The 25,265-nt window shown below is 44.3% G+C and overlaps 1 protein-coding gene across 2 annotated transcripts in view; it reads left to right on the forward strand.

The window, feature by feature from the left end:
• The first annotated feature begins 12,744 nt into the window (after positions 1-12,744).
• The window catches only part of LOC142023220 (sphingosine-1-phosphate transporter SPNS2-like), a 172,780-nt gene continuing 160,259 nt past the window's right edge, over positions 12,745-25,265 (forward strand). For both annotated transcript variants that reach the window (XR_012648168.1, XM_075013966.1), the window contains exon 1: positions 12,745-13,054. Coding sequence is in view for 1 of the 2 variants with exons in the window: in XM_075013966.1 (XP_074870067.1) it covers positions 12,745-13,054 (310 nt within the window). In the remaining variant the exon portion in view is untranslated. The remainder of the gene's footprint in view (positions 13,055-25,265) is intronic.

Below are 25,265 nucleotides of genomic sequence, written 5' to 3' on the forward strand. Positions count from 1 at the left end.
CTAAGGGCTGCTGCACACGGTGACCATAGAGCCCCTCACGGGCTGGAGAGACAGCGTCTCTCAACCCCCCAGCTGATGGCCGCCATGGAGGACCCCACAATTTCGACGTTGCGGGACGCGGATCGTCTGCACGGTCCTTACTTTGACGTTGAACGTCGAAGTAGGGCGCTATTCCAATCCCCTCATGAGGTTAGCGACTTTGACGTCTCGCCGCCTAACGTCGAAGTTAACTTCGAAATAGCGCCCGACGCATGTAGCCACGACGGGCGCTATTTCGAAGTTAGTGCCGCTACTTCGAAGTAGCATGCACGTGTAGACACAGCTAATGAGTTCTCAAAAACTTGTGAAGTAGATAGACAAAGAGTGCAGGTCAGTCAGGAACTACGAGATCCACTGGGGTCTTATTTTTAAATGAAAGGGAAGCCAAATCCGTGGAACTAAGAGGCGGGCCTGCCAATGGGGACTGGGGTAAGGGAGGAAAGGGGGCAGTTGCCATGGGGCCCGGTGTTTCAAAGGGGCCCAAAGCTCCAGCTGCTGCTACTTTGACAGCTGTGGCTGGAGCTCTGGGCTGGAGCTCTGGGCACCTGCACCAGCATTGCTGTGGCTTCACACAGCCGTGAGGAAGTGGGATGGGGGACTGCTCTTGGCCTTGTCCCTTCCACTCTTGGCCCTGCCCCTTCCAGGGCGTGGAGCTGGGCCCCTTCCCACCTTGCTGCGGGGCCCGCAATGGCTTTTGTCACTGCTGCTAAGAGGATATGCAGCTGTTTCCTACCTCACTTTGCATATAACCATTTTTCTCCCAGGCCATGTTGGGGTGTTACCTTTTTAGCATCTGAGCCCGCAAGCACTTGAGCATATGAGTAGCTTTTACTCACCAGGTCTGTTCTTGTGAGTGGAGCTATTTGTGTGCTCAGATAGTCAGCAGGGTTGAGCCCTTTGGGTTCCAGCCCTGCAATCTGCCCTGTGTGGGCTCACCTCTGTGGCATACATGCAAATGTAAGTGTCAACCCCCATGGGCAGCTTTCTGGGTAGGGGCCTGGCTTTGTAAATTCTAGGGAACAAGAATTTATAAAGGTACAACACCTAGCACAGCGGGGCATCACGTTTGTTCAGGAGCTTCTGTAATACAAATAGGCTGGGATTTCCCAACATGCCTCAGGGAGTTGGATGCCCAATGCCAATGAAAAGTCAGGGGAGGTTGGATGCACAACCCCCTTTCATTGTGGCTGGGAGTCTGACCGTGGCTTGTTTCGCTTTGTGTAACCTCATTTCTTTTTCCCCCTCAATTGTTCTCATTCCTCTTCTGTGCTCTAAGAAAATTGGTGAAAGCCTTTTGTTGATACTTTTTTAAGGATCTCCTCATCCGTCTCCAGTTCTTTAGTGAGATGCCAAGAATCCATTTGTAAGTTGGTAATTGCGGGGTTTGTCCATACTGTTTTGTGATTCCTTCATTCTCACGGGTGGTTGGCAGTTCCATCCTGTAATGCTGGGGTGGTGTGGCACGACTATTTCTGTAGCTCTCTGCTCCACACAGGATTTTTAAATGCTAGTTAATCAGACCTCAACTATTTGGCAGCTCTGAGAGCAGCAATATTTTCTAACAGCAAATGTGTATGTCATTGTTCACACAGTCTGAGGCCTCTAGTGGGAAGAGGCCGTATTTCAGGTCAGTGCTCATTCATTTGAATGTGGGGTAGGGTTTACCAAAAATGTAGTGTATGTGAGATTATAGTTTCCATTGGGAGCTGAGTTGAGACCACAAAACTCATTTTATCTGGAACATTGATAACCCTCTGAGTGCAATGAAATGGAGTGCTTCTGGCGATGGATTGCAGCATTCAACAAGCCATCACAAACATCAAAGGCTATTCACATAGCTGTTGCAAAGGGTGGCTGAGCTATTTGTCAGCTGCAGCAACTGCCTCTGGTCACTGTAGTATTAATGGCAGCCTGATGATTGGCACCAGCCACAGAATTCCATGCATTTTGGAACTGAACAAAAAGTTATTTGACTGCAAGATGCACAAACAAATACATGGTCACTCACCTGGGTGGACAGGCAACTTGTATTTTAGGTTGGTAGAATGTGGATATGGGTCTTTTTCGTAATTTCAATGGACAATATGTATTTATTTTTGAGCTTTTTACATTTTTATTTATTTAAATGTTCATAGTGGTGCAAAAATAGGGGTTGTAAGCTTTCTTTTATTCTCATTTATTTAAATTTTCATAAGAGTAGCAAATAATGGAGCAAGGCAGACAGTAGGATGGAACAGCTCAGACACCTATTTAATGACTGTAGATATTGAAATTCATGGTTAAATCATATCGTATGTCTTTCGAAATGCAAATGAGGGAAATTGAAAATGCAAATGAGGCACTGATTTACATATCTCATGCTTCATTTGCATAGTCTCTTTTCAGAAGAGAGTCTTTCAAAAGAAAAGAAGCAGGGTAGATGGGGCTCTTTTGAAAACAAACCCCATCTTCAAAAGAACCCTTCTTCCTATTTTATTCCAGAAATAGAACTGCTGTGTAGATACAGCCTTCATGCCCTAATTTACCCTATCGTGAAGGCATCCAGTGCCTTGCCTGCATTGAGTGTTTGCCCAGATTTCAACCACCCAACACAAATTCCCCAGGTTGGTCCAAATACTATGATGAAGTGTGTTATCATATTTGTGCAGAGGGAGGAGATATTAATATTATGAGGGTGTTACTGGTTTTGGCGAAGTGGTTTTACATCCTTGGGAGAAAGGTGCTACTGCAGTGCAGAATAAAATGTAGGCCAATAAAATGAATCCACTATCACCTCAGTATCTAACTTCATTGGGGGAGCAACTGTCAGTAACTAAAGAGGCCTTTGTACAGCACAACTTGGTTCAGACCTGGATGAGACTTTTTGGTGCTACTGTAATGCATGAAAGAACCTAAGGAAAAACTGCAGGTATGGGACATTTGGTGGAAGGTGTAGCGTGGTAATAGTTCTCTCCATCCTTCCACCTGAGGAGCTGCAGGCCGTTCAGTCGTACAGAATATTCACAGCTACAGCGTTTTATGTCTGATCATCCCCTTTTTGTTTGTGTTCTTGCAGCACTGTAGTTACCCAGCAATGTAATATATTGTAAGGTGCAGTCAGGTGAATGCTTTCCTTACAGTACCCTGAAATCCTAGGTTTGGCGTCCCAAGGGTTAGAATGCTGTAGGTTTATTTTTGCATAATGTTATGTGTCTCTCTCTTTGTGTGTGTCTGTCCTGAATTTAAACCAGATTACATAAAATCTCTGATTTAAGCAAAATGTGGGTAAGGGACATAGTCTCTTGGACCATAATTATTTTCTTTAGAAATCTAAACATACTAGCTTACGTGAGGCAGTTCTTTCTTCTGGGAAATCAAGCTTTTGTCCCTTTTGGTGGTGGGAGCCATGGTGTGTGTTTCAGCTGAGCATTACTGCAGTGAGACCACTGTCTTTAAACAAGCCTGTATTAACAGGACATGACTGAGGTTTTAAAGTCCAGAAGGTGACCTTCATTAAAATTGCTGTTAGCTGCGGGTATCTGGATTCAAAATAAACTGAGCTGGATGGAAGTTGAAAGTTTTCTTTTAAACAAACTAATTTTAAAATAATCAGTCAGACTCTATATTGAGGTGCATGGGCAAACTTACAAAGCTTTGCTAAATGGCTATCAGTTATAGATTATAAGCAGCCTACTGACCTACTGTACTGTCAGTTTGTAACACCTTCCAGTGGTGTGTTTGTAATGCAGGTTGCACCTCCTAACACTGGCACTCTCTGGTCTGGTAACATTCCTTGTCCAGCAGGACCAGGAATATTCCTGGACCAGAGACCTGGGGCAGGAAGGCAAACATCTGGCAGCCCTGCAGGAGGGGCAGTGAGGCTGGGGCCAGAGTGCCAGCTTCCCCCCAGCAGGCCCAGGCCAGAGTGCCAGCTCCCCCCACCCACATTCCTGGCAGCCTCCCTGTGGTGGAGACTGGGGCCAGAGTGCCGGTGACCCCCAGCAGCCCCATGGGGCCAGAGTGCTGAGGCCAGGGGGTCAGCTGCAGTGGCAAGCCACTGCTAGAAAGGGTAGGAGAGGGCGGCCAGGGACAGGGGACATTAACCACCCCTGTCCAGCAAAATCCCTCATTTGGGGCCACTGAGGTCCCAAGGATGCTGGACCAGGGAGGTGCAACCTGTAGTCTAGAATATGTTTCTTAAGTCTATACAATGCTTAAAATAGCTAATCTTTTAATCCTTTATAAACTGTTTTTAAAGTTACTTGTAAATAGTGTCATCAACGTCTGTTCCCAGTGCCCTGCATATTTTAAAACCACTGACTTGTTCTGTAGTACTCAGAACTCTGCTCCCCTGCTGGTACTGCAGTGGCAATTGTTGACCCTCGGTTTCTGTTCCTGGGGCTGTGCTGACAGTTTAGATTATGTTGTGCACAAATAAGGTTGGTTGTGTTTCCAAAACGCAGCTTGTTAATACTGCCTTCATTTAAAACTGAAAAGTGGGGAGGAAAAAAAATTAATGACCGCAGACCAGAATAAAACAATACAAAGAAATATTGCTAAGCTTTTAAGATGCCACTGAAATAATGGAGAAGTTAAAATGTAAAGGTGCAGAGCCCAGTTCTGTTGATGGTGAGGATGGTTCTGATGAGGAGCAGCTCTCTTCCTCGTTTGCTGAACTTTCTCAGAGGGGTGTTGAGGAGGTCTTTCCCCTGCTTTTGTCCCCCAGCCTGTTTGTGTATTTGGGGCCTCCTACCCACAGATGAGAGTTAGTGACAAATTATAGGCTGTGATGCTTTCAGAGATCTCATAATGCACTTAGAACTATCTCCTCTCACTCAGCAATGCCTTACCCAGAGTCTGGCTGATCGCGACATGGCCAATATTTGGTCAGAAAAAGACAGAAGAGATATTGGTTGGCTGCGGGAAGCAGCTGGGAGATATGGCTTGGATTATATCCATCCCTTCCATTGCCACAACATGCCCACTTTTCAGTTATATTGTCCTATTCAGCCTATAAACTGTGAAAAGGCAGAGGTGCTTAATGACTTTTTTGTTTTCGTTTTCACCAAGAAGTTTAATGGTGATTGGATGCCTCACATAGTAAATGCCGGTGAAAATGAGGTAGGTTCAGATGTTGAAATAGGAAAAGAACAAGTTAAAAATTACAGTAAACTCTTTCATATCTGGAAATCCTGGGACTGGGAAGTTGTTGGATGTCCAAATATTCTGGTTAATAGAAAGCAGCTGAGGGGAGGCACAGACGGGGTCAGTGTCCCCCCATAAGCAAGTTCAGCTCCTTCCACCTCCTCACACTGGTTCCTGCTCAGCCACTGCCCTGTTTACCTTGTTGGTGGGGACAGTGTGGGGCTTGCATTTGGCCATGCCGCACGGGGAGCTGCTTGTGGGGCTCACACTTGGCTGCGCTGCATGGGGAGCCCCTTGTAGGGCTCATACATGGCCATACCGCATGGGGAGCTGTGGGGCTCGCACTTGGCCATGCCACACAGGGAGCCACTTGTGGGGCTTGCACATGGCCGCACCACACAGGGAGCTGCTTCCGGGGCTCGCATATGGCTGTGCTGCACAGGGAGCTGCTCTGGGTAGTGGGCACTGGGTGGGAGAGCAGAGGGAGCTGCTGGCGGCACACACACAGAGCACAGAGGGAAGAAGGGCAGTGATGAGCAGGCTGGACCCTGAGGGGCGGGGCATTGCTTGTGCACTCAGTTCTGCTCTCCATCAGGGTCAGAAGGGGAAGCAGTGTCATGGCTGGGATCTGCCAGAGTTATGCCAGTTTTTTGAGCGTTCTGGTTGATCAAACACCAGATAAAACAGAGTTTACTGCACTTAGGCAAGTTAGACGTCTGCAAGTCACTAGGGCCTGATGAAATGCATCCTAGAATACTCAAAGAGCTCAGCGAAGAAATATCTGAACCATTAAGAATTATCTTTGAAAAGTCATGGAAGAGGAGAGAGATTCTAGAAGATGGGGAAAGGGCAAATATAGTGGTCATCTATTAAAAGGGAAATAAGGACAACCCAGGAAACTACAGACCAGTCAGCTCAACATCTGTACCAGTAGAAATAATGAGCAAATAATTAAGGAATCATTTGCAAACATCTGGATCTAGAAGATAAGGTGATAACTAACAGTCAGTATGCATTTCCAAAGAACAAATGTCAAACCAAACCAAACCAACCTTCTAGCTTACTCTGATAACAAGCCTTGTGGATAAGAAGGAAGTGCTAGGTATGGCTTACCTAGAGTTTAGTAAAGCATTTGATACAATCTCACATGACCTTCTCATTAATAAATTAGGGAAATACAACCTAGATGAGAAAACCATAAGGTGGGTGCATAACTGGTTGGATAACCATGCCCATGGAATAGTTATCAATGCTTCACAGTAATGCTGGAAGGTCATAACAAGTGGGGTGCCCCAGGGATCAGTTCTGGGACCAATTATTTCCAGTATCTTCATCAGCAATTTAGAAAATGGCATAGAGAGTACACTTACAAAGTTTGCAGATGATACCAAGCTGGGAGGGGTTATAAGTGCTTTGCAGGATAAGATTATAATTCAAAATTATCTGAACAAACAAGAGACATGATGTGAGGTTAAATAGGATGCAATTCAACAAGGACAAATGCAAAATATTCTACTTAGGAAGGAACAATCAGTTGCACACATACAAAATTGGAAATGACAGGCTGGGAAAGACTATTGCAGAAAAAGATCTAGGAATCACAGTGGACCATGTGCTAAATATGAGTCAACAGTGTGACACTGATGCAAAAAGAATCAAAAAGCCATCTTTTTCAGATGTGTTAGCAGGAGTGTTGCAAGCAAGATCAGAGAAGTAATTCTTCCATTCTACTACACACTCACATGGCCTCAGATGGAGTATTGTTTCCAGTTCTGGGCACCATGTTGCAGGAAAGATTTGGAGCAGGTTCAGAGGAGGGCATCAAAATTATTGAAGGTCTAGAAAACATGAGCTATGAGGGCAGATTGAAATAATTGGGGTTGTTTAGTCTGGAAAAGAGAAGACTAAGAACAGAACATGACAGTGGTTTTCAAGTACCTAAAAGATAGTTACAAGGAGAAGGGAGAAAAATTATTCTCCTTGGACTCTGATGATAGGACAAGAAGCAACTGGCTTAAATTGCAGCAAGGGAGGTTTAGGGTTGGATATTATGAAAAAGCTTCCTGTCAAGATGGTTAAACATTGGAATAAATTGCCCAGGAAGATTGTGAAATCTCCATCATTGGTGATTTTTTTAAGAGCAGGGTAGACAAACACCTGTCAAGGATTGTCTAGATGGTGCTTGGCCCTGCTGTGAGTACAGGGGACTGGACTTGATGATCTCTTGCGGGTCCTTTCAGTTCTATGATTCTATATTGTTCCATCCTTGTTCATTCTGTAATTTAAATATTTTAATACCAATTATTGTTGTAATCTAGTTACTTTAGAAAAATTTACTACATGGTTATGTTATAGTACTGTTCCTTTAAGTTTAGTTAATTTACGAATGCTTAGCTACTAGTTTCACTAACTGTCAGCATACATCATGGCATAAACACTTTAAGATTTCAGTGTTGGAAGAAAAAACACAAAGTCTGGTGCAGTTTGGTATTTAAAACAAAGATAAAATACTTAAGTTGCTTCAGTCATATTGGAATGTGGCAAGTGTGGAGTGTAAGATATAGGTTGAACCTCTCTAATACATCACTCCCTCATCCAACAACATCCATAAACCTCCATGATTTTAGTTTGCCAGATAACCATTTATCATCAGTGTGGACAAGTGTCCTGTGATTCCATAAAGTTTCTTTACAGCCACCAGTCCTCGCTCTCAGTGTTCTGTGCTGTTATTTAACACTAATTTACCCATAAATGTCTTCTAAGAGCCCAGGAAGCACTGGAAATGTTGGTAATGCTGCTAGACAATATTGACCTCCTTTGATCCAGCAAATTCTCTCACTTGGCACAGGTGAGGTCCCAAGGGTGCAGGACTAGAGAGGTTCAACCTGTATTAATACATTAGATAACATTGTAGTTAAAACAACAATACAGTTAAAGATTTAAAATTCCTAGCACAAACAAATAATGATGTCAATGATATTGTGAAGTTGGCTTACTCTCCCACGCACTGAGTAATGTTATAAAGGAGTGAGACCAAAGGCTGCTTGTCATTGCAAGTAATTTACACCCTCAGACGCAAAGGCAGCACAGGGCAAAGATATAGTGGAAAGAACAGTGATTTTACAAACCTGCTAGTTCTTAGTAGCACTTTTAAAGTTAGTAAATGAGTTGAAACAAGACAACAAAACAAAGTGAATCATCAGTTTCCACAAACATGTAATAAGTATATCTGAGATTTAGTTTCATCTGTATTAAATCAAAGAAGTTAAGGTTCTGTGCACAGGATGAAAATCAACAACTTGAGGTTGACGGATGATGTAGCTTCGTCATCTTTAAAGAAGACGAAGAGAAGCTAGCTAGAACAGTGCAAGTGCTAAATGAGGAAGGGAAGCAGTACGGACTGATTATGAACATCAATAGAACAAAAACAATGGTATTTGGAGATAAGGAAATGGGAAGGAAGATCAGTGTAGATGGGATCAAACTAGAGAACATAGAGAAGTTCATGTATCTGGGGAGCATCATAACATATGATCTAGACTGAAGGAAGGAAACAGTGACTAGAATAGCAAAAGCAAGAGTGAGTTTGAAGGCAGTGGGTAAGATCTGGAAGAGCAAAGCAATTAGCTGAGGAATGAAGCTGAGTGCCTTGAAAACATGTGTATGCAGCAGCATGTTATATGGATGTGAGACATGGGTGATAACGAAAGATTCAAAGAGAAAGATATTGGTGTTTGAGAAGAGTTGTTATAGAAAGATCCTGAGAACAGGATGGATGCAGACGGTCACCAATGAGGAATTATATAGGAAGATACAGCTGAAAGAGAACCTACTGTGGAAGGTTATACAATGGAAGTTACAGCTATTTGGGTGTATCTGCAGAACGATCAACAAGTGAAAAGTCAACACCCTGGTATATGACATAATGGACGGTTCAAATAAGAGAGGCAGACCCCATAGAAAATGGATAGATGACATAGTAGAGTGGTGCGGAGCTAGTCTACAGAAACTAAGCCACTCCGCACTGGACACGGAAAGATAGAAGGAAATAGTGAGGAAAGCATTGGACACCAACAGGTGCTGAGCCCCTGGTTGTTGTTGTTGTTGTTGATGATGATGATGAAGTCAAGGAGTCTCAGCACTACGCACGAGGTATGAGCCATTTGTCAGAAACTGGAAACTGGTGATAGGATGCGTCATTTGATGATTACCTGTTCTGTATGTGCCCTCTGTTGCACCTGGCATTGTGCCTTTGTAGGAAGACAAAATGCTGAGCTAGCTGGAGCTATGGTCTGACCCACTATGACCATTCTTATGTGCTAATAAGTCCAGAAGTTACGGGTAAAGACATGCAGTTTAAAGGGACACCAAATCTGATTTAGTGAAAATATTGTTAGATTCAAATTTTATAACTTAGTTTTAAGAGACGTTCCCCAAACATTTAGCATTACAATAAGGTTTGCCTCTGTTTGTTTGCCTATTTCCAGGGTGACCATCCATCCTGTTTTTCCCAGGTCAGCTTCCCTCATCGCTGACATTGGACCCTGACGTTGGACAGCAGTCCCTCATCCCTGGAGGTCAGTGTCTCGTATTTGCCTTAGGGCAAAGTGGTCACCCTAACTAGTTCTAGTACAGTTTTTTAAATTTTGTTTCTTTGGAATTAAGATATTTTAATAGTATCTATAGCGATTGTTAAGTTTATGAGTATTTTCCATTTCAAAGTTCCTGTGAGCCCAAGAGTTCCATTTTATACAATAGGTTTGAATTATAATGGGTTCAGTGTTCTGGGCAAACAATTACACACTACAAGGCCAAATTTTGACTTTATTTGAAGAACATAATTTCCCTGTGCAATCGTGGCAATAAGATTGATTTCCCAAATGGTCCTGTACTGTTAAGACGGTGGAACTCTTGCCCTGCCTTCTGTTCAATGTGCAGGTTTCCTCCACCCCCATGATGGGGCATAGGCTTCAGTCTTCATTTTCCCCAAAGTGCTTACAGTGGGTATTCTGGCAGCTAGTGTTCCAGAACCAAGATTCTTGTCTATTAAGGACTCTTAGTGAAAGAAAATCACTCTCTTTGGGAAGGTTAAATGGTTCTTTTGTGGAATGGACCAGATCCTTTGCATCAGGCATTGGATCTTCTGAATGTAGATTTGGCTGGACAAAGGTTTTGGTCTTTGTAATCCCCCATTGATTGGGGATTGGCATACCTTGAAAGGGCATATTTAATAATTTTTGGAGAAATGGTCATTCATTAATTGGACAGGCCAAGATGTTCTGGAAAGTTTCCTGCCCATCCAGTAGATGGCATTCAAAGTTTTACACAAACTTTTCCTTGGAATTCTCTACCCCCCCACCCCACTCCTTTAGCATAGTTAAAATGCACACTAATTGAATAGCTTTTTTAAAAGTGTCTTGATTCACTTTCTGTTTCTTGTTCTTGAACAATTTAACACCAGGATAAAGTTTGCTCATTGTTGCTACTTGGTAATTATCTTCTGGAAGCTTTATTCCTTTTTCTTCTTACTTTTATCTTTAATTTGAGATGAGCTTTATTCCATTGCATGTCAAATTAAGTAAATTATTCCCAATTTAATTCTAATTTTAAATTTCTAGATTACACAATCAATATCCTAAACGCAGATTGTTAGAATAGTCTACCTTTTATTAGTACTGTCCTAAGCTACTTGAAAACCCTAGCAATCCAAGAAGGCTGCTAATTTTTACTAATGACTTCACAATTGACACACTTAAATTCTATATGTTTTTAGACATACTAATATGTGAACAATTACAAGTGTTGGTAAAAAGATTTTTACATGCATGTGAACTTGTTTCTTATATGTATGTGAATTTTAAGGAGATATTGCCTGAGTAGACATAGAGAAAGCAGACTGTAAGGTCCTTTGTGCAGAGTAGATGATCATGATGCTCTCTTCTGACCTTAAATTCTAAGAGTCTCATTAGAGTACTTATTTAGCCCAGCCCTGGGATAAGCACAACTCAGCTGTACTTGTTTCCAACAGCGACCATGTGTGACAAAGCTGTGCATTATTAACACATGCACTACTCCTGTGCTCTTCCCAGAGTGACACCCATTGCCTTAGTTTGCTGAGAGCATGATGGATGATTTATAAGTACATTTCCTTCACCTGTGTCCTGGCTATGAAGATTGTTGCCCTCATGTTGTAGTAGGTTCGGTGTGGATAAGGGCAATGGATTCAAAGGAGTCGCTTGATTGAAAACCCATTTTTCTTTAGCAGCTCCATGGTAGCTCATCAGTTGTCTTGCATTCCAGCCCTTATTTGTGGTCAGTACCACTGTGTGTATATGAACTGTCATTCTGACCACTTCTACTTTATCTTTTGAGGCAAATTTGATTGATCTTTAGTGCAGTTGTAACTGCCCACAGGCAGACTCCAACCTGGGACCTCTGGAGCTTAGTACAGCTCCATCTACAGCTTGAGCTAAAGATCAGTTGGTGGGCAGCTTAAGCTGTAGAGGAGACTAATTCTTTCTCTGCATACCTGGTCTAAGTGTAACTACATGGGACAGTGAACCACACATAGGCCTGTAGGTTCCACAGTGATGATTTTTTATTTTTTTTTGCTGCGGGGGTGGAATGTGGGTAAGTTTGTTTTTTCTTTTTTTTAAGCACGTGGAAGATTTGATCAGTTTTCAGCCCCTTTATAATGGAATTGTTCCAAAATCCACTTCTTTGGGGAGGGAAGGTTGATTTGGTAGTGTTTTACCCATGCTGTGCCACGGTGTAAACTGATGACTCAAGGTAGAGGGCTTCAGTCACTGGGACCCTCTCTACCTTAGTCCCTGGGCTGCAAAAGAAGAGGTGATAATGCAGAAGGTGCCTCCCTTGAGAGCACCTTAATCCCCTTCTAAGGGTCTGACACTCTTTGGCCTCTCCGCTCAGAAGGGCCGTGACCCCCAGCAGCAGGCAGAGTGCTCCACTCTGTTCGAGGCTGAGGCTGGGCGCCAGGAGCTGAGTGCTGTGGGTGCACCGTGGCCAAGCCTGGAGGGAGCCCTGGCGGGAGGGCTACAGGCCGCCCTAAAAGGCCAGTCCCGGGGGTGGGGAGCAGGGACTCCTGAGCAGCCCGGGTGGCTTGGGGTGAAGGGCCCCTCTCCTGGGGAGGGAGCGGCAGTGAGCACCCGGTTCTGGTGCTCCCCTCTGTGCCGCGGGGCCGGGCTCCCCGGGGGTGACTGCAGAGGGGCTGGGGGGGGGATGCTGGGAAGCCGGGCGGGGGACGCGGAGCACCTGGGTTCCCCTGAGGGGAGCCGGGCGGGTGGCCCGTGTGACCCCCGAGGGAGGGAGGCGAGGCCGGGCCGGGCAGCGCCGCGCCGAGCCGAGCCGCCAGGTGTGCTCCGAGGCTGGCGGGCTGCCGGGAGCCGGGCGGGGCGGGGCCTGGGCTGCGGGGCCGCCTGTCCCCGCCCCGCTGTCAGAGGGTGGCGGCGGCGGGTCCCGCGGGCAGGAGGCGGCCGGGCCGAGTCGAGCCGGCGGGATGCGGCGCTGAGCGGCCCCGCTGCGTCTCTGCCCGGCTAGGCTGCGGGCTCCTCCCCGCCGCCCATGATGTGCCTGGAGAGCCGCGGCTCGGCGGCCGGCAGCCCGGGCTGCGGCGGGCGGCTGCGGGCGGGGGACGAGGAGGAGGAAGAGGAGGAGGGGGGCGAGCGGGGCTGCTGCGGCCGGGGCGCCGAGGGCGAGGTGCAGACCCTGTCGGGCAGGATGAACCCCCCGGCGGCGGCGGCGGCGGGCAAGAGCCCCGAGCGCCCGGCCCCGCGCCGGAAGCCCCCCAGCCTGGGCAGGGCCGGCGTGGCGGCCGCCGGCATCCTCAGCGTGGGCAACGTGCTCAACTACCTGGACAGGTACACGGTGGCAGGTAAGGGGCAGGGCCCGGGCCCGGCTCGCCCCCCGCGGCCCCATTGCCCCCTTCCCTCTCGCCCCCCACCCCTGCGCCTCCTCCGCCCGGCATCCCCCGCTCGCTGCTAGCCCAGCTCTGGGAGCTGCAGCTGTACAGCCCCAGACCCGGGGCTCTGGGAGAGGGAGGGGTCCTGAGGCACCTGCCGCAAGGGGCCTTTTGTGCGGCACTGTGGGATGCTTGACGCGCAGGAGGCGCAGCCCTCTCTGTCCCCATCGCTCGCTGGCAAAGGAGGCCGGCGTTTGAAAGGGAGGGCGTCCATTTGTGGCAGCCTGACACCAGGAGTCTCTCCTCCCTCCTACTCTCTCCGGGGGATAAGGAGGAAAATGCTGATAATACAGTTGCCTTCCATACCCAACTCTCTATGGCTAGGCAGGACATGCACAGACAATGGCACCCAGAGGTGCATCTCTCCCCGTGCAGATTTGAAGTGTGATAAGTAAATCCCAGTTTAATGAAGGCTGGGTTAGAATTTAGTACTAGGTCAAAGCGGGTCCATATGTTGTGATTAGCTCTTCTTGTGCTGATTTTCTTTCTGAGCATCTGTGCTGTCTTCATTGCACATATCTACCGAAAGGAAAAGTTCCTCTTTGGATTGGTGATACCCTTAAAGAAAGATGTTGACTACACAGTCCTGACAAGCACAAAGTGTCTAAAAATCCACGGACTGATGGAGGGAAATGCTGACAAATTCATGAATAAGGCAAAATGCCCTGGGTGACAGGTGCAGCTGCTGTCAGAGAGATAAAATGCACTTTGAAATGTGGGGCTTGGAATTGCATTTACTCGCTTGTTCCTTTGGAAAAACCACACAGAAGCAAATCACCTCTGCTTAGTTTTTGATGGGTCAGTGAAAACCTGTTATTTTTTGGGAGAAGGAACGGAACTCTGTCCTTCATTTCTTAAACAAAGAGGATTCTTTATGTGCAGAAAATAATTGCGTGCAGAATTCACTAATAGATGACAAGAGGAAAATAAGGGTTACGATTTTGCTTGCTTGTAGCAGAATGATATGCAGGTACAGAAATACAGCTACACTGCATTTTGTAAAGAGAGATGATAAACATTTCAAAATTGTGCTCTCCCTCATGAATGCATTTTACATGCTGTAAAGGCAGTTTGCATCTTGCGCCACAGCAGTCAGTACTGTGAAACATGGTTTAAAATCAAATGCATCTTAAGATGTTTACTGTACAGCCCCTAGAGGGACTCTTCATTTATTCTTGTCAGGCAGTAACAGCAAGGAGGAAAATGTTTCTTGAACACTGTGTAATTAGGTATGTAGTAAGCCTTTTGGTATTAAACTGAAATGTGTACTATACTGTCAAAACAAAAAAGCAGTTATGTAGCACTGTAAAGACTTACAAAATAATTTGTTAGGTGATGAGCTTTCTCTGTCATGATTCATCATGTACTGTACTATTTAATATTTTCCATATTGATATCCCTATCTTCAAAACCACTGTATAAGTAGAGTCAGTGGGTGCATAAACCATGTATTTATACACACATTTTTAATGTCTAGAAACCAACAGGATGTACTAAAAAAAAATCTTTGCATTTGTTTAGACTAACTTAAAACAGTGTAAGCTTGGAGGGGACTGGGAAAATATGTTGCAGTTTGGCCCCATGTTTAATTCAAATTGAACTGTGTGCATTTAGGGAAGTTAGTTGTTATGCTACCTCTTTTTTAAAAAAAAGTTTTTCTTCTGTGTGACAATTAGGAACCCAATTCTGGAAGGCCTTTGATCATCATCAGTATCTTGCAGGATCAGTTGAGAAGATGTTAGGCTACTCTTCAGTTACTGTGATTTCCTGTCATTTTTGTGTACAGAAAATGGTAATTCCTCTGATACAGTAGATGAGGTTGGAAAACAATAGGGGTTTTTTAACGATTTTGCTTATTTTTCAGGAAACCAGTTCTACTCAGAGAAAACTGAAAGGGTGGGGGCTTTCATTATTGCATTCACCCATTTGTTACAGTAGCTCCAGTAAAGGGACATAGCATCTAACTTTTCTAGCAAGAGGGGAAAAAGGGAATGGATCTTCTGACAGAGAAATTGAGTATCTTCTTTCGTAGGAAGGCCAGGAAATGTCTGTCTAAACAGAGAGCATAAATGCCAGCCGACCACTCTGTAATAGCCCTAGAGCCTAACCATTTCATCATTTCCAGGAAAGTTTTGTAGGGGCGGAGCGATAACTCAGATGTAAAATTTAGCCGTTGGGTTGTGCGTGGCATAAAAATTTTAGTTTAAGAGGCAGATTTTGCTTAAATGGGTTTTGTGGGTTTTTTTAGATTAAAAATGGAAAAAGTTCTGCACTTTTCTGGAGTATTCCTTTTTTTTCTTTCTCTTTTTTTTTTCAGAATGACAGTTTGCAAAGTTGCTAGTACAGAACATAAAATATTTTAATTCAATCCAGTAGAACAACTCAGATAATAAAAAATGGTGTGGCTAATAACTTCAAAAATTACTTTCCATTAAGTTATTTAATAAGATGACCTATATGTTACTTTAAACCTCGGATACACACTGCATAATAGTGTGACAATCTGGTCAGCACATTGACAGTCCAGTTTGTGTCTCAGACCAGTAATGATTAGTATTTGTAGCTCTTTAAATCTTCAAAGCACTCTACATACATTAGCTATTGCAATATGATGATGAGTCAAGCATTCTGATTAAAGAAGGGGAAACTGAGTCAGAATCTATGATTAACTTTAGGCCAGGGTAAGCAAAGTGGGGTGTGGACCCCACCAGGCCAGGCATACAATTTCATAAGGGGGGTTGCAGCATGATCCACTGTTGGGCGTCAGTCTCATCCCTCTCATTCAGAATGTTGAAATATGTTGCTGTTTTTATGTATTTACATTTATATACTGATTAATAAAGTTTTTTACATTGTACATACCTATTTCCGTACACATGCCGAAAGGGCTTTTTTTTTCATATGACCACAACCAAAATTTTCATCAACGTGGATTACATTAGACAGTTTGGGGGGTTAGGGGGACTGCTAATTGCAGGGACAAAAAGTGGGGGCCCTGCTTTAGGCCATAGAATTGATGACAGACTGGAATTAGATTAGGGCTGAGTAGTCATCTTTTTTTACCTAGAAAGAATGTTAACCTTTGGCTTTGAAGGAAGATCCCACATTTGCGCTTCTATTATTACTAGCAGATGTACCTGGCATTGCTAGCTCTGTAAATGCAGCAAGGTTTGAAAATGAAAAATATACATGCCTTTTTTCAATGATAGTATTTTTCAAAAATGAAGAAGAGTGAAGGCTGGAGTGAGGATTTAGAGGTGAAGAGGGGCAGAGGATTGATGGGGACTCAAGGGCATGGGGCTGAGAGGCAGTGCGGGGGGGTCATCAGAGCCACCTGTGGCAGTGAGAGTGATGCTGCTACTGCAGCAGCTCCTCCCAGGGGGCCAGAGCAGCACTCCCTGGCCAGCGGCTCCTCCTGAGGCAGCCAGCGCTGTGCTCGACATCCTGCAACTTCTGGGAGGGAGGGATCTGAAGCTGTTCTTGTCAGGTCAGGACTGGGGCTCTGCGGGGTGGCCCCAGCCTCCTGCTGCTGCCCAGACCTGCAGCTTCTCCAGGGAGTCTTTGCTTAGGGTTGTGACTGCCCCATCCTGCAGCCTGTTGGAGGTTGGGGCTCTGCTCTGCAGGCTGCCCCCGGCCTCCAGCTGCTCCCCCACCGCAGCCCTGCAGTGGTCTAGAAGGGTGGCGTTTGGGACCTACCCTCAGTCTCCAGCAGCCCCTTCTGTCCTGCAGTGTCTTTTGTGAATGCTCCAGGGCTGGCCAGGCTCTGGGGGCTGCCCCACACAGCCTACAGGCTTTCTGTGGGGGGAGTAGGACTTTGAGGTTGCCCTTCTCTCCTGCAGATTCCCCCCCACAGCCTGTAGGCAGTTGAAGGTGTGGTGAGGCTCCATGGGCTGCCCCATAAGCCTCCGTGGCCTCCATTCAGCCTGCAGATTGTGTGTGTGGCGGGGGGGAGGCTCTTGGCACTATTGCCTGCCTGCAGGCTGTTGGGGGGCAGGCTTCAGGGGGCTGCCCCTTCTCCAGCTGCCCCCAATGGCCTGTGGGCCGTCTGGGTTGGGCGATGTTCCAGCAGCTGCCTCCAACATTCCCTCCCGTGGCCTGCAACCTGTCTGGGAGCTGCCCCCCAGCAGCTCCCTCTGCTGCCTGTAGGCACGCCACAGGGATGCAGGCTCTGGGCTTCAGACGGGAGAGCTACTTACCTGGTCATTGCGGCCAGCAAGATGGTGGAGTCCCAGCCCTGCTGGCCTCTCTTGGTGTTGCAGCTTTCCACAGTGGCATCTCTCAGTATGATGTCCCTCCTGTCTGTGCCCCTTCCTTTCATCTCACTCCTCCTCCTGCCTCCTCACATTCCGTGTTCTGGGAGACCCTGGGATTTCCACTTTCCAGGCACAGCCAAACCCTGACCTTGGTTTAAATTAGCGTAAGAGGAAGTTGCATACCAACTTTTATGGTTGTAGCTCTAATGGTTTAACAGCAGTTCTTGAACAAACATAGTACCAACAGACAGACTCATATATTGTACGTGTGTGGGGGTATACTTATATACCCCCCAACATACACACTTTTTGCAGGCTATCCGGTTATTAATACGCATCATTTCAAGTTTTGCAGATATATTTATAAATAAGCAATTAAAATGTGAATCCCAAAATATCCTCTGTATAATTTGAATTGAACACAGAAATTACAGAACATGAATTTAATCAAAGCAAGATTTTAACTGAGAGAGAGAACTCTCTGTCCCTAACCCTTCTTGCTCCTCACTGATGTAGTGGACTCAAACAAAAAATCTTTTTTTTTTTCTTTGCATCTAGGGAGAACAGTGTGAACCCAATCAGACCAGATACATTGGGTAGAATTCTTTGGTATTCTTACAATTTTTGAGGGGGATGTTGAATCACATACTCAGTTTCTTCTTGCTTAGTTTTGGTTTCATCATACAAGTGATGTTGAAATGGATCAAGGTAGCATGTGTTCCCGTATACACTGTAAAGTCTGTAGCAGGTCTTTCAAGTGGCCAGAGGTAGCAGTACCTAGCTCTTAAATAGCACTTTATGTGACTAAGTCTCAAAGCACTTCACAAAGAAGGTCAATGTGACTATTCCTATGTTATGGCTGGGAAGCTGAGTCAGAGAGGCATTTGCCAAGGTGCAACCACAAGGAGAGTAGCAGAGCCAGGAACAGAGCCCTAGTCTCCCAAGTCCCAGTTCAGTGCTTTGTGCAGTAAACCACCAATTAGGCCCAATGTTGCAACCAGTGGGGGCCAACAGCCAGTGTTCCAACTTTTTCCATCCATGGGCAGAATAAATTTTGTTATGAGCACTGAGGCATGTGCAGATACGCACCAGGAATAGAAACATATGTTTCTGGCTGTGGACATCTGTGAGTGCTCTGCAAATCATCTGGGCAGCACCTGAATGTCTTCTGGGCAGCCGCTCAAGCATGCAACTTATAGGGAACAATGCCAACAGCCACTGCAAGCCCCAGGGCAACTTGGGAGCGGGGCCTGGCTGTGTGCCATAGAAGAGGCAGGGTCTATGGCAGTCAGGCCTTAGTGGCACCCAGACAGAAACACTGGGTGCCCCCACTAAGTGGCTCCGAGCTCAACCCCTATGCAGCTGCTGCCTTTGCTCCTCTCTGTCAGCAGACCTGGTTGCAATCCTTTGGCACTCAAAACTCCATTTGAAGTCTATTGGAAATAGTGGTACCCTCAGGGTGTGCACAAGAGAGATGCAAGACCCAGGGAAATGAGAGGGAGAGATCGCCTGCGAGTCTGACGTCATTGCAGAACCGCATTCCAAGGGCTGGTGATACCTGTGAAGTTTTGAAGGAAGTCCTGTTACCTTCAGAGTCTTGGAATGCAGCTCTGTGATTGTCACAAGTGACTTTGTTTTTCCCACAGATGTGTGACAGTAGTCTCATTTCCTCATGATAGTCTTCTCTTATCTCCTCCTCCTAATTAAACAGTAGTACTTTGCATTTCTGTAACACCTTTCGTTTAAGGGTAATGCCTTAACATGTTAATTGTCTCCCTACAACCCTATGAAGTACATCACTATCATTGTCTCCATTACAGATGGAGAAACTGGATTTTAGTGACAAATCTGTGTCCATACAGCTCTGTTGCTAAAAGTTGGTACGTGTGAGCGCAGTTTGTTTGCACTTTTGCTGACAAAATACTTCTAGCCCCAATGAGTGACTTTCACTTTGTAGACAGGAGAGGACTCCTGCCAACAAAGCAAGGTTTACACTTGCGGCAGCAAAACTTTTGTCGTTTATGTTAAGTCCCTGTGAATGCAAACATTTTGTTGATCAATTGGTAGTGTAGGCATAGGCTAAATGATTTGCCGAACGTGACACACCTAGTTTGTAGTAGAGGTGGGACTGGAATCCTAGTTCTGACTCTCAGTCAACATCTTTTAAAGATCACAAACCTGTGTGACACAGAGTGAGCCGTAGGTTTAGATTTGGTAGTTCATTTTTTTTAAATGTCACTTTCTGTTGTAAAGTCTGACTACTTTTGTGTTAGTCATTTTGTGTAATCCTGAAAAGACTGGGCTTTTTACGAAAACATGTAGCTGCCAACCCCACTCTTAACAGTATTAAATATGTATGTATACTTTACCACTGAAATTAAAAAGTCTTACTTCTGAACAGCACAAGCTGTGCTACTAAGATTGGAAATGTTCAACATTAATTCTCAAATGCAAGGACATTTAAGAATTAAAAAGGCCTATTTATCTTTGTCACCTATTCATGTTTTCCATAATATCTTATTTTGTACTTTGTGCATTCCTGTGAAGGAACTCCAAAAGCTCTATACAGTTAACAAGATGTAATAGATGTAATATGTACAAATAAATAATATAATCCCTGATGGGAATATTCCTGCAACATAACTGTTCTTAGACTATGAGCAAAGAAAGCATGGAATGGCATCTTTAGACCTTTTTTGCACTTTATATTAGCTAAACTCAACATTTGTCTATAAATTTGACTGGAAGGAACTGTGTGCTGGAAAGAATAAGGTGCAAATAGCTACAGACCTTTTTGCAAACAGCAGTATATGTTAACTTTTTACCCTCCCAAAAGGCTCATGAGATACACCTAGCAAGTATGGCAGGAATGTGTAACAGGTCCACAGGGGAGTGGTTTGATTGGGAAATAGGTGCAGCTCGGTAAAAATTCCAGAAGCATTGTACAATTAAGTGCCTGATGGCCTGGGAGTAGTGAGATGATATTGCTGCTGCAGAAAAGAGCAGTAAGAAGCATTCTTTGAAAGAAGGGCTCTTTCAAAGTATCCAGTAGAGCGTCTACACACAACAAGCATTCTTTCAAAATTTAATCAAAAGAATGCAGTGGTCCTTTTGAAAGCGCTCGTCCACTCCCGTTTCAGGAAGAGCACCTTCTTTCAAAAGAAAATGTGTGTAGATGGTCCTCAGGCCCTTTTTTACAAAAGAGCAATCCTCATGGCCCCTGATTTTTCGATCCCTGGCCTGTTCTTTCGAAAGGATGGGGCTGTGTGGATGCTCCCTTTCGAAAGAGCAGATTGCTCTTTTGATCTTTTTTATGTGTGGATGCACTCTTTTAGAGGGCTTCTTTCAAAAAATTGCTGTAGTATAGACGTAGCCCTGTAGCATAAAGACCAGCGTTGTAATGTGGTGGCTTGTCCTGAAATGGAAAGGAGTTTCTTACTTTATAAGAATGGCCATAGTGGGTCGGACCAAAGGGCCACTTAGCCCAGTATCCTGTCTTTGGAATGAACAAACAGGAATCACCCAGTGATTGATCCATCCACCTGTCACCCATTCCCAGCTTCTGGCATATCCCGTTATATTCTGTTACACCAACTCTTGTGTGAATTGGCAAGATTTGGTCTAGAGTGTTTTACTGTTAATGTGAAGTCACATTAGGCTTCGTGAAGCATTTTTCTTTGTGGATTTTCTCCAGCTACTAACTCTATTTCTGTTATCAGTCAGTCTTTTTAAGTGTCACCCATTTTACAATATGCTCCATGGTCAGCGTAAATTAAACTCCCCCCTCACCAGTAAGTTAAAGTATGTATTTTATTGTAGTTAATAAGTAAAGCCTTTTGTAACAAGGCTGTTGGATTCTGCTGCATACGTGATAATTTTGTTCCTATGAATGCTTCAATATTATAATCAAGCACTTGGAATCTGTGCTTATGTTCATTAATATTGGAAGCCATGTGAACAAATTTTCAGGAACTTTTGTAACTGTACCTTAGAGTGCTGAGCTGAACTGAGTTAAACTCCATCAGATAACATGTTTTCTTTATTGTGTATTTGTTACATATTACTGCGTGTAGGGCGTCACATTATAGATAACGTTATAGCTTACCAGGTGGCTTAGCAGTCTGCTGAGTTCAGTAGATATTGTTAAAGTCTGTGTGTCTCCCCTCTTATCAAAGGTCAAAGATTTTGTTTCAGATCTTTCACAATGTTGTTGCCGTACAGCTGAGCAACTTGTGATTTAAAGATGTTTGTTGTTGAGTGTCAGTATGATGATTTTAATGAAGCATGATGGGAGTCTAATGAGCCCAAAACAGTATCTCACAGCTGTGTTACAAAGATACAAATCAGAATGTAGTACTGGTTTAAAACAATCCCTCAGGTTTGTTTGGGAAGGTTGCTTTTGGTTTGTGCTACCTTAACTTTCCAAAAACTGGGTCTTTTCATTAAATATAACTGTAACTATGTGTCTACATGGGCACAAATCTTCAAAATAGCCATATTTCGAAGGTTACTAATGAGGCACTGAATTGAATATTCAGCACCTCATTAGCATTAGGATGCTTCCGCCACGGCGCTTCGAAAGCGTGCGGCTCGGTGCGGCTACATGGGGCTCCTTTTCAAAAGGACCCGCACTTTTCAAAATCCCCTTATTCTGATCAGACACAGCCTAAATGATATATCCATGGTTTGTAAAAATGTATTGGCAAACTATTTTCCAGTGGGTTCATAGTACGATGTATACATACATAGAATGACGATCACTGGAATCTATTTTTAAATACCTCTTAGTCTGAATTGTGGTGTTTCATTTGAAAATGTCATTGTTAATGATGGAGATGTTTCAATATATATGCTAGGACATTGTGCTAACTACATCTGATGCAAATTGGATAGTTCAGTGAAGCTGCTCGGACAGGAAGGGGACACTCATTTCTATGTTACCAGGTCTTACAGCAGCACAAATGGCTAGGAAAGGGAAAATCTGATGGTGGTTGAATGACTAATGGAATATGGAATCTTCTACCTTGTTGGTCACTGGCTCTGATCTGGAGTGTTTGAAAGTTTCTGTCTGATGGCTGCATGATGGCCTATGAGCTAGTGCTCTCATTCCATTTCTTGGTGCTCAGCTACTCATGTCACAAAAGCCATCACAACGTTTTGTGATGCTGGGAACACTTATTACTAGTCCTCAGAAGGGAATTCAAGGCTGGAGTGGGCTGTAAATTCCAAAGCACCCTCATCTTGTGCAGAGGTCGTCCTTCCAAGGCAGCAGTGAGGCATGGTGGCAGGATGATGCTGAAAAGGATAGTCTAGTGGTTTGAACTCTAGTTTGGACTGTAGAAGACTCAGATTCAGTTGTTGCTCAGCTACAAACATCCTGGGAGACCCCTGGGAAAGTCACTTACTCTTTCTGTGTGGCTTTTCTTCTCTGTGAAATGAGGATAGTAGCATAGCACTGCACTGCTTCACAGTGTAGAAGATGAATTTGTTAGTCTTTGAAGTGCTACAGGACCCCTTATATTTTTGTGAAGCCACCAGCTAACATGGCTACCCCTCTGAGACTGCATTAAAGATTGTGATGTGTTCAGAAATTATAGTGTTGAGGACCATGGGGAGTGCCTAAGATAGATGTACTGTGTGGCTGCTGCTGTGTATGAATGTATCCAGTGTGAGCTTTTGGGATTAGCATCAATCATTTTTCTTCTGGGCTTTTAATCTGGCATCTTCTGGCATCACTAAATTTACAAAGCCATTTTAAAAATAAAAGAAGTTTAAAAAAAAACAGGAGGAGGCGGCAAAGACAAATTGGAGTCCAAATCCAACTGTAAACCTGAAAAGAGCTAAATTCTGCCTTTTGAAGTCTACGTGCACTGGCCTCTGATTGCTGGCAAACAATAATCTTTCTCACAGTGTTTGTATGTCTCTTGGAAGAGCCTGGTGGTTTGAGCATTGACCTGCTAAAACCAAGGTTGTGAGTTCAATCCTTGAGGAGGCTGTTTAGGGGTCTGGGGCAAATAGGTTTAAAAAAAAAAACTATTGGGGAGGGTGCTTGGTCCGGGTAGGGGACTGAACTTGACCTCCTGAGGTCCCTTCCAGCTCTGTGAGATGTGTAGTGGTTGAGCAGAACAGCAGAGGGATGAGATGAGGGGAAGCTATGCAGAGGATAGTTGCAGTAGCAGTTCAGAGCTTGGCAGATAGACCAAGAGAACCACATGCTGGAATGATAATCCTTTTAGCCTTGCATGTGGTAATGTTTTATTTTTTAAAGCTGCATTGAACCAAAACTGCTATAATCCATTTTGCTGCTTGTTCAGACTTCTACTCTTAATCACGTACTTAAAAGAAATCAGTTTACTACTTATTTTCTCAGCCTGACTGTCCTCCTTGTTATCCCTATTGTAAGTAAATGGTTGCAAATAACTATTATTTGAGCATCCCTTGGTGTTATTGTTGATTGCACACAAAGTAAGATTTGGTGAAATCTTAGAGACCCTACTCAGATAAAACTCTCAATGAAGCGCACAGGAGGTTTTTGCTTGGGTGAGGTCTGTACAGTTCAGTTCCATATTGTTTAAAGTTAATTCTCCAGGATCCAGCTGGGCAGTCCAGCATCTCCCTGTCTGCCATTGCTGTAGAAACATGAGCCACACTCATATGGAAAGCAGGCTGATAAGGCAGAGTACTTGCATGAGGATCTGGAAGGAGGATCTTGCCTGTCACCATTTAGAATGGGTTTAAGTCTTCTTTAACTTTTACTAGTCTGTTTTGTTACCATTTGTTACCAGAGCTGCAGGAATGAGTTGGCCTGTCTCTGTATTTGCATACTGTTTACCTTTACTTTGAGTTTGCCTTGGGGGTGATAGTGCTTAATGTGGACGGCTGCATAGAGAACTAGCCGATTATTTGTTGAGTAAGGCAACTCATTTCAAAACATCAATGTCATAACTGGGCATCCAGTTCTCAAACTCAAACTCTCCACGTAATTCGATAATCCCACTTTTTCCATCCCTAACCAGTGGTCTGAGCTATGTTTGGATGGCTCTTAGGAATGAAAAGGTCCATTTTAGTCCTGCCAGCTCTGATAACGTGTTAGATAGTTGGTCTTACATGAGTTAATCAATTCCTGTTGGTTTTTTTAGTCTCCATCAATTGAACAGCTATTTGTAAAAAATGTCAGGCAAGGGATGCTGTATTAATTCTCTTTTAAGCATTCCAGGGCCGAGACTGTACTTTGTATCCTGCTCACTTCTTCTCACATTGCTAATGCTAATCAAATAATAATTAACATGGCATTGTGATGCTATTAACAACATTATAGCTGTGGAAATATTTCTTCCTATGGCACAAGCCTAAAGGAAAAACATTTGCTCTGTCTTTTCTAATACAACATAACCCCCCCAAAGCTCTTTGATGCATTTCCCCCCTTTTAGTTTAAGGCTGTGAAAATTTTAAAACTCTGCACACAGCTACACTAATTTTAATGCATTTATAAATTTTCTTGGTTTTTTTTTTCCTAGCAGTCAAAACTAAGACGATTCAGGATGATCATATATTTATTTATAATATGTATACAGGAACAAATACGCACAGATTCAGCTCTCAGATACTCCTTTTGGCCCACAACTGCAGTGCTGAGATTAGACCTGTGTTCCACTGAAAGTTGAACAAGTTTCCTGATTACTCCATCCCCGGTCTCTCTGTCAGATTTCCATGGCTGTGAGTTGGGAAGGTGGAAAGAATGTGTTATTGCAACACCATAAGATTGAAGACAATAAGAGAAATTGTTGCATCTAAATATTGGCCATGAATTGTGTTTCAGCAAAACACTTAAGCTTGTGCTTAATTTTTAGCACGTGAATGGTTCCTTTTAC

This window comes from Carettochelys insculpta, chromosome 19 (assembly GCF_033958435.1).
Source record: "Carettochelys insculpta isolate YL-2023 chromosome 19, ASM3395843v1, whole genome shotgun sequence".
Taxonomy (NCBI): Eukaryota; Metazoa; Chordata; order Testudines; family Carettochelyidae; genus Carettochelys; species Carettochelys insculpta.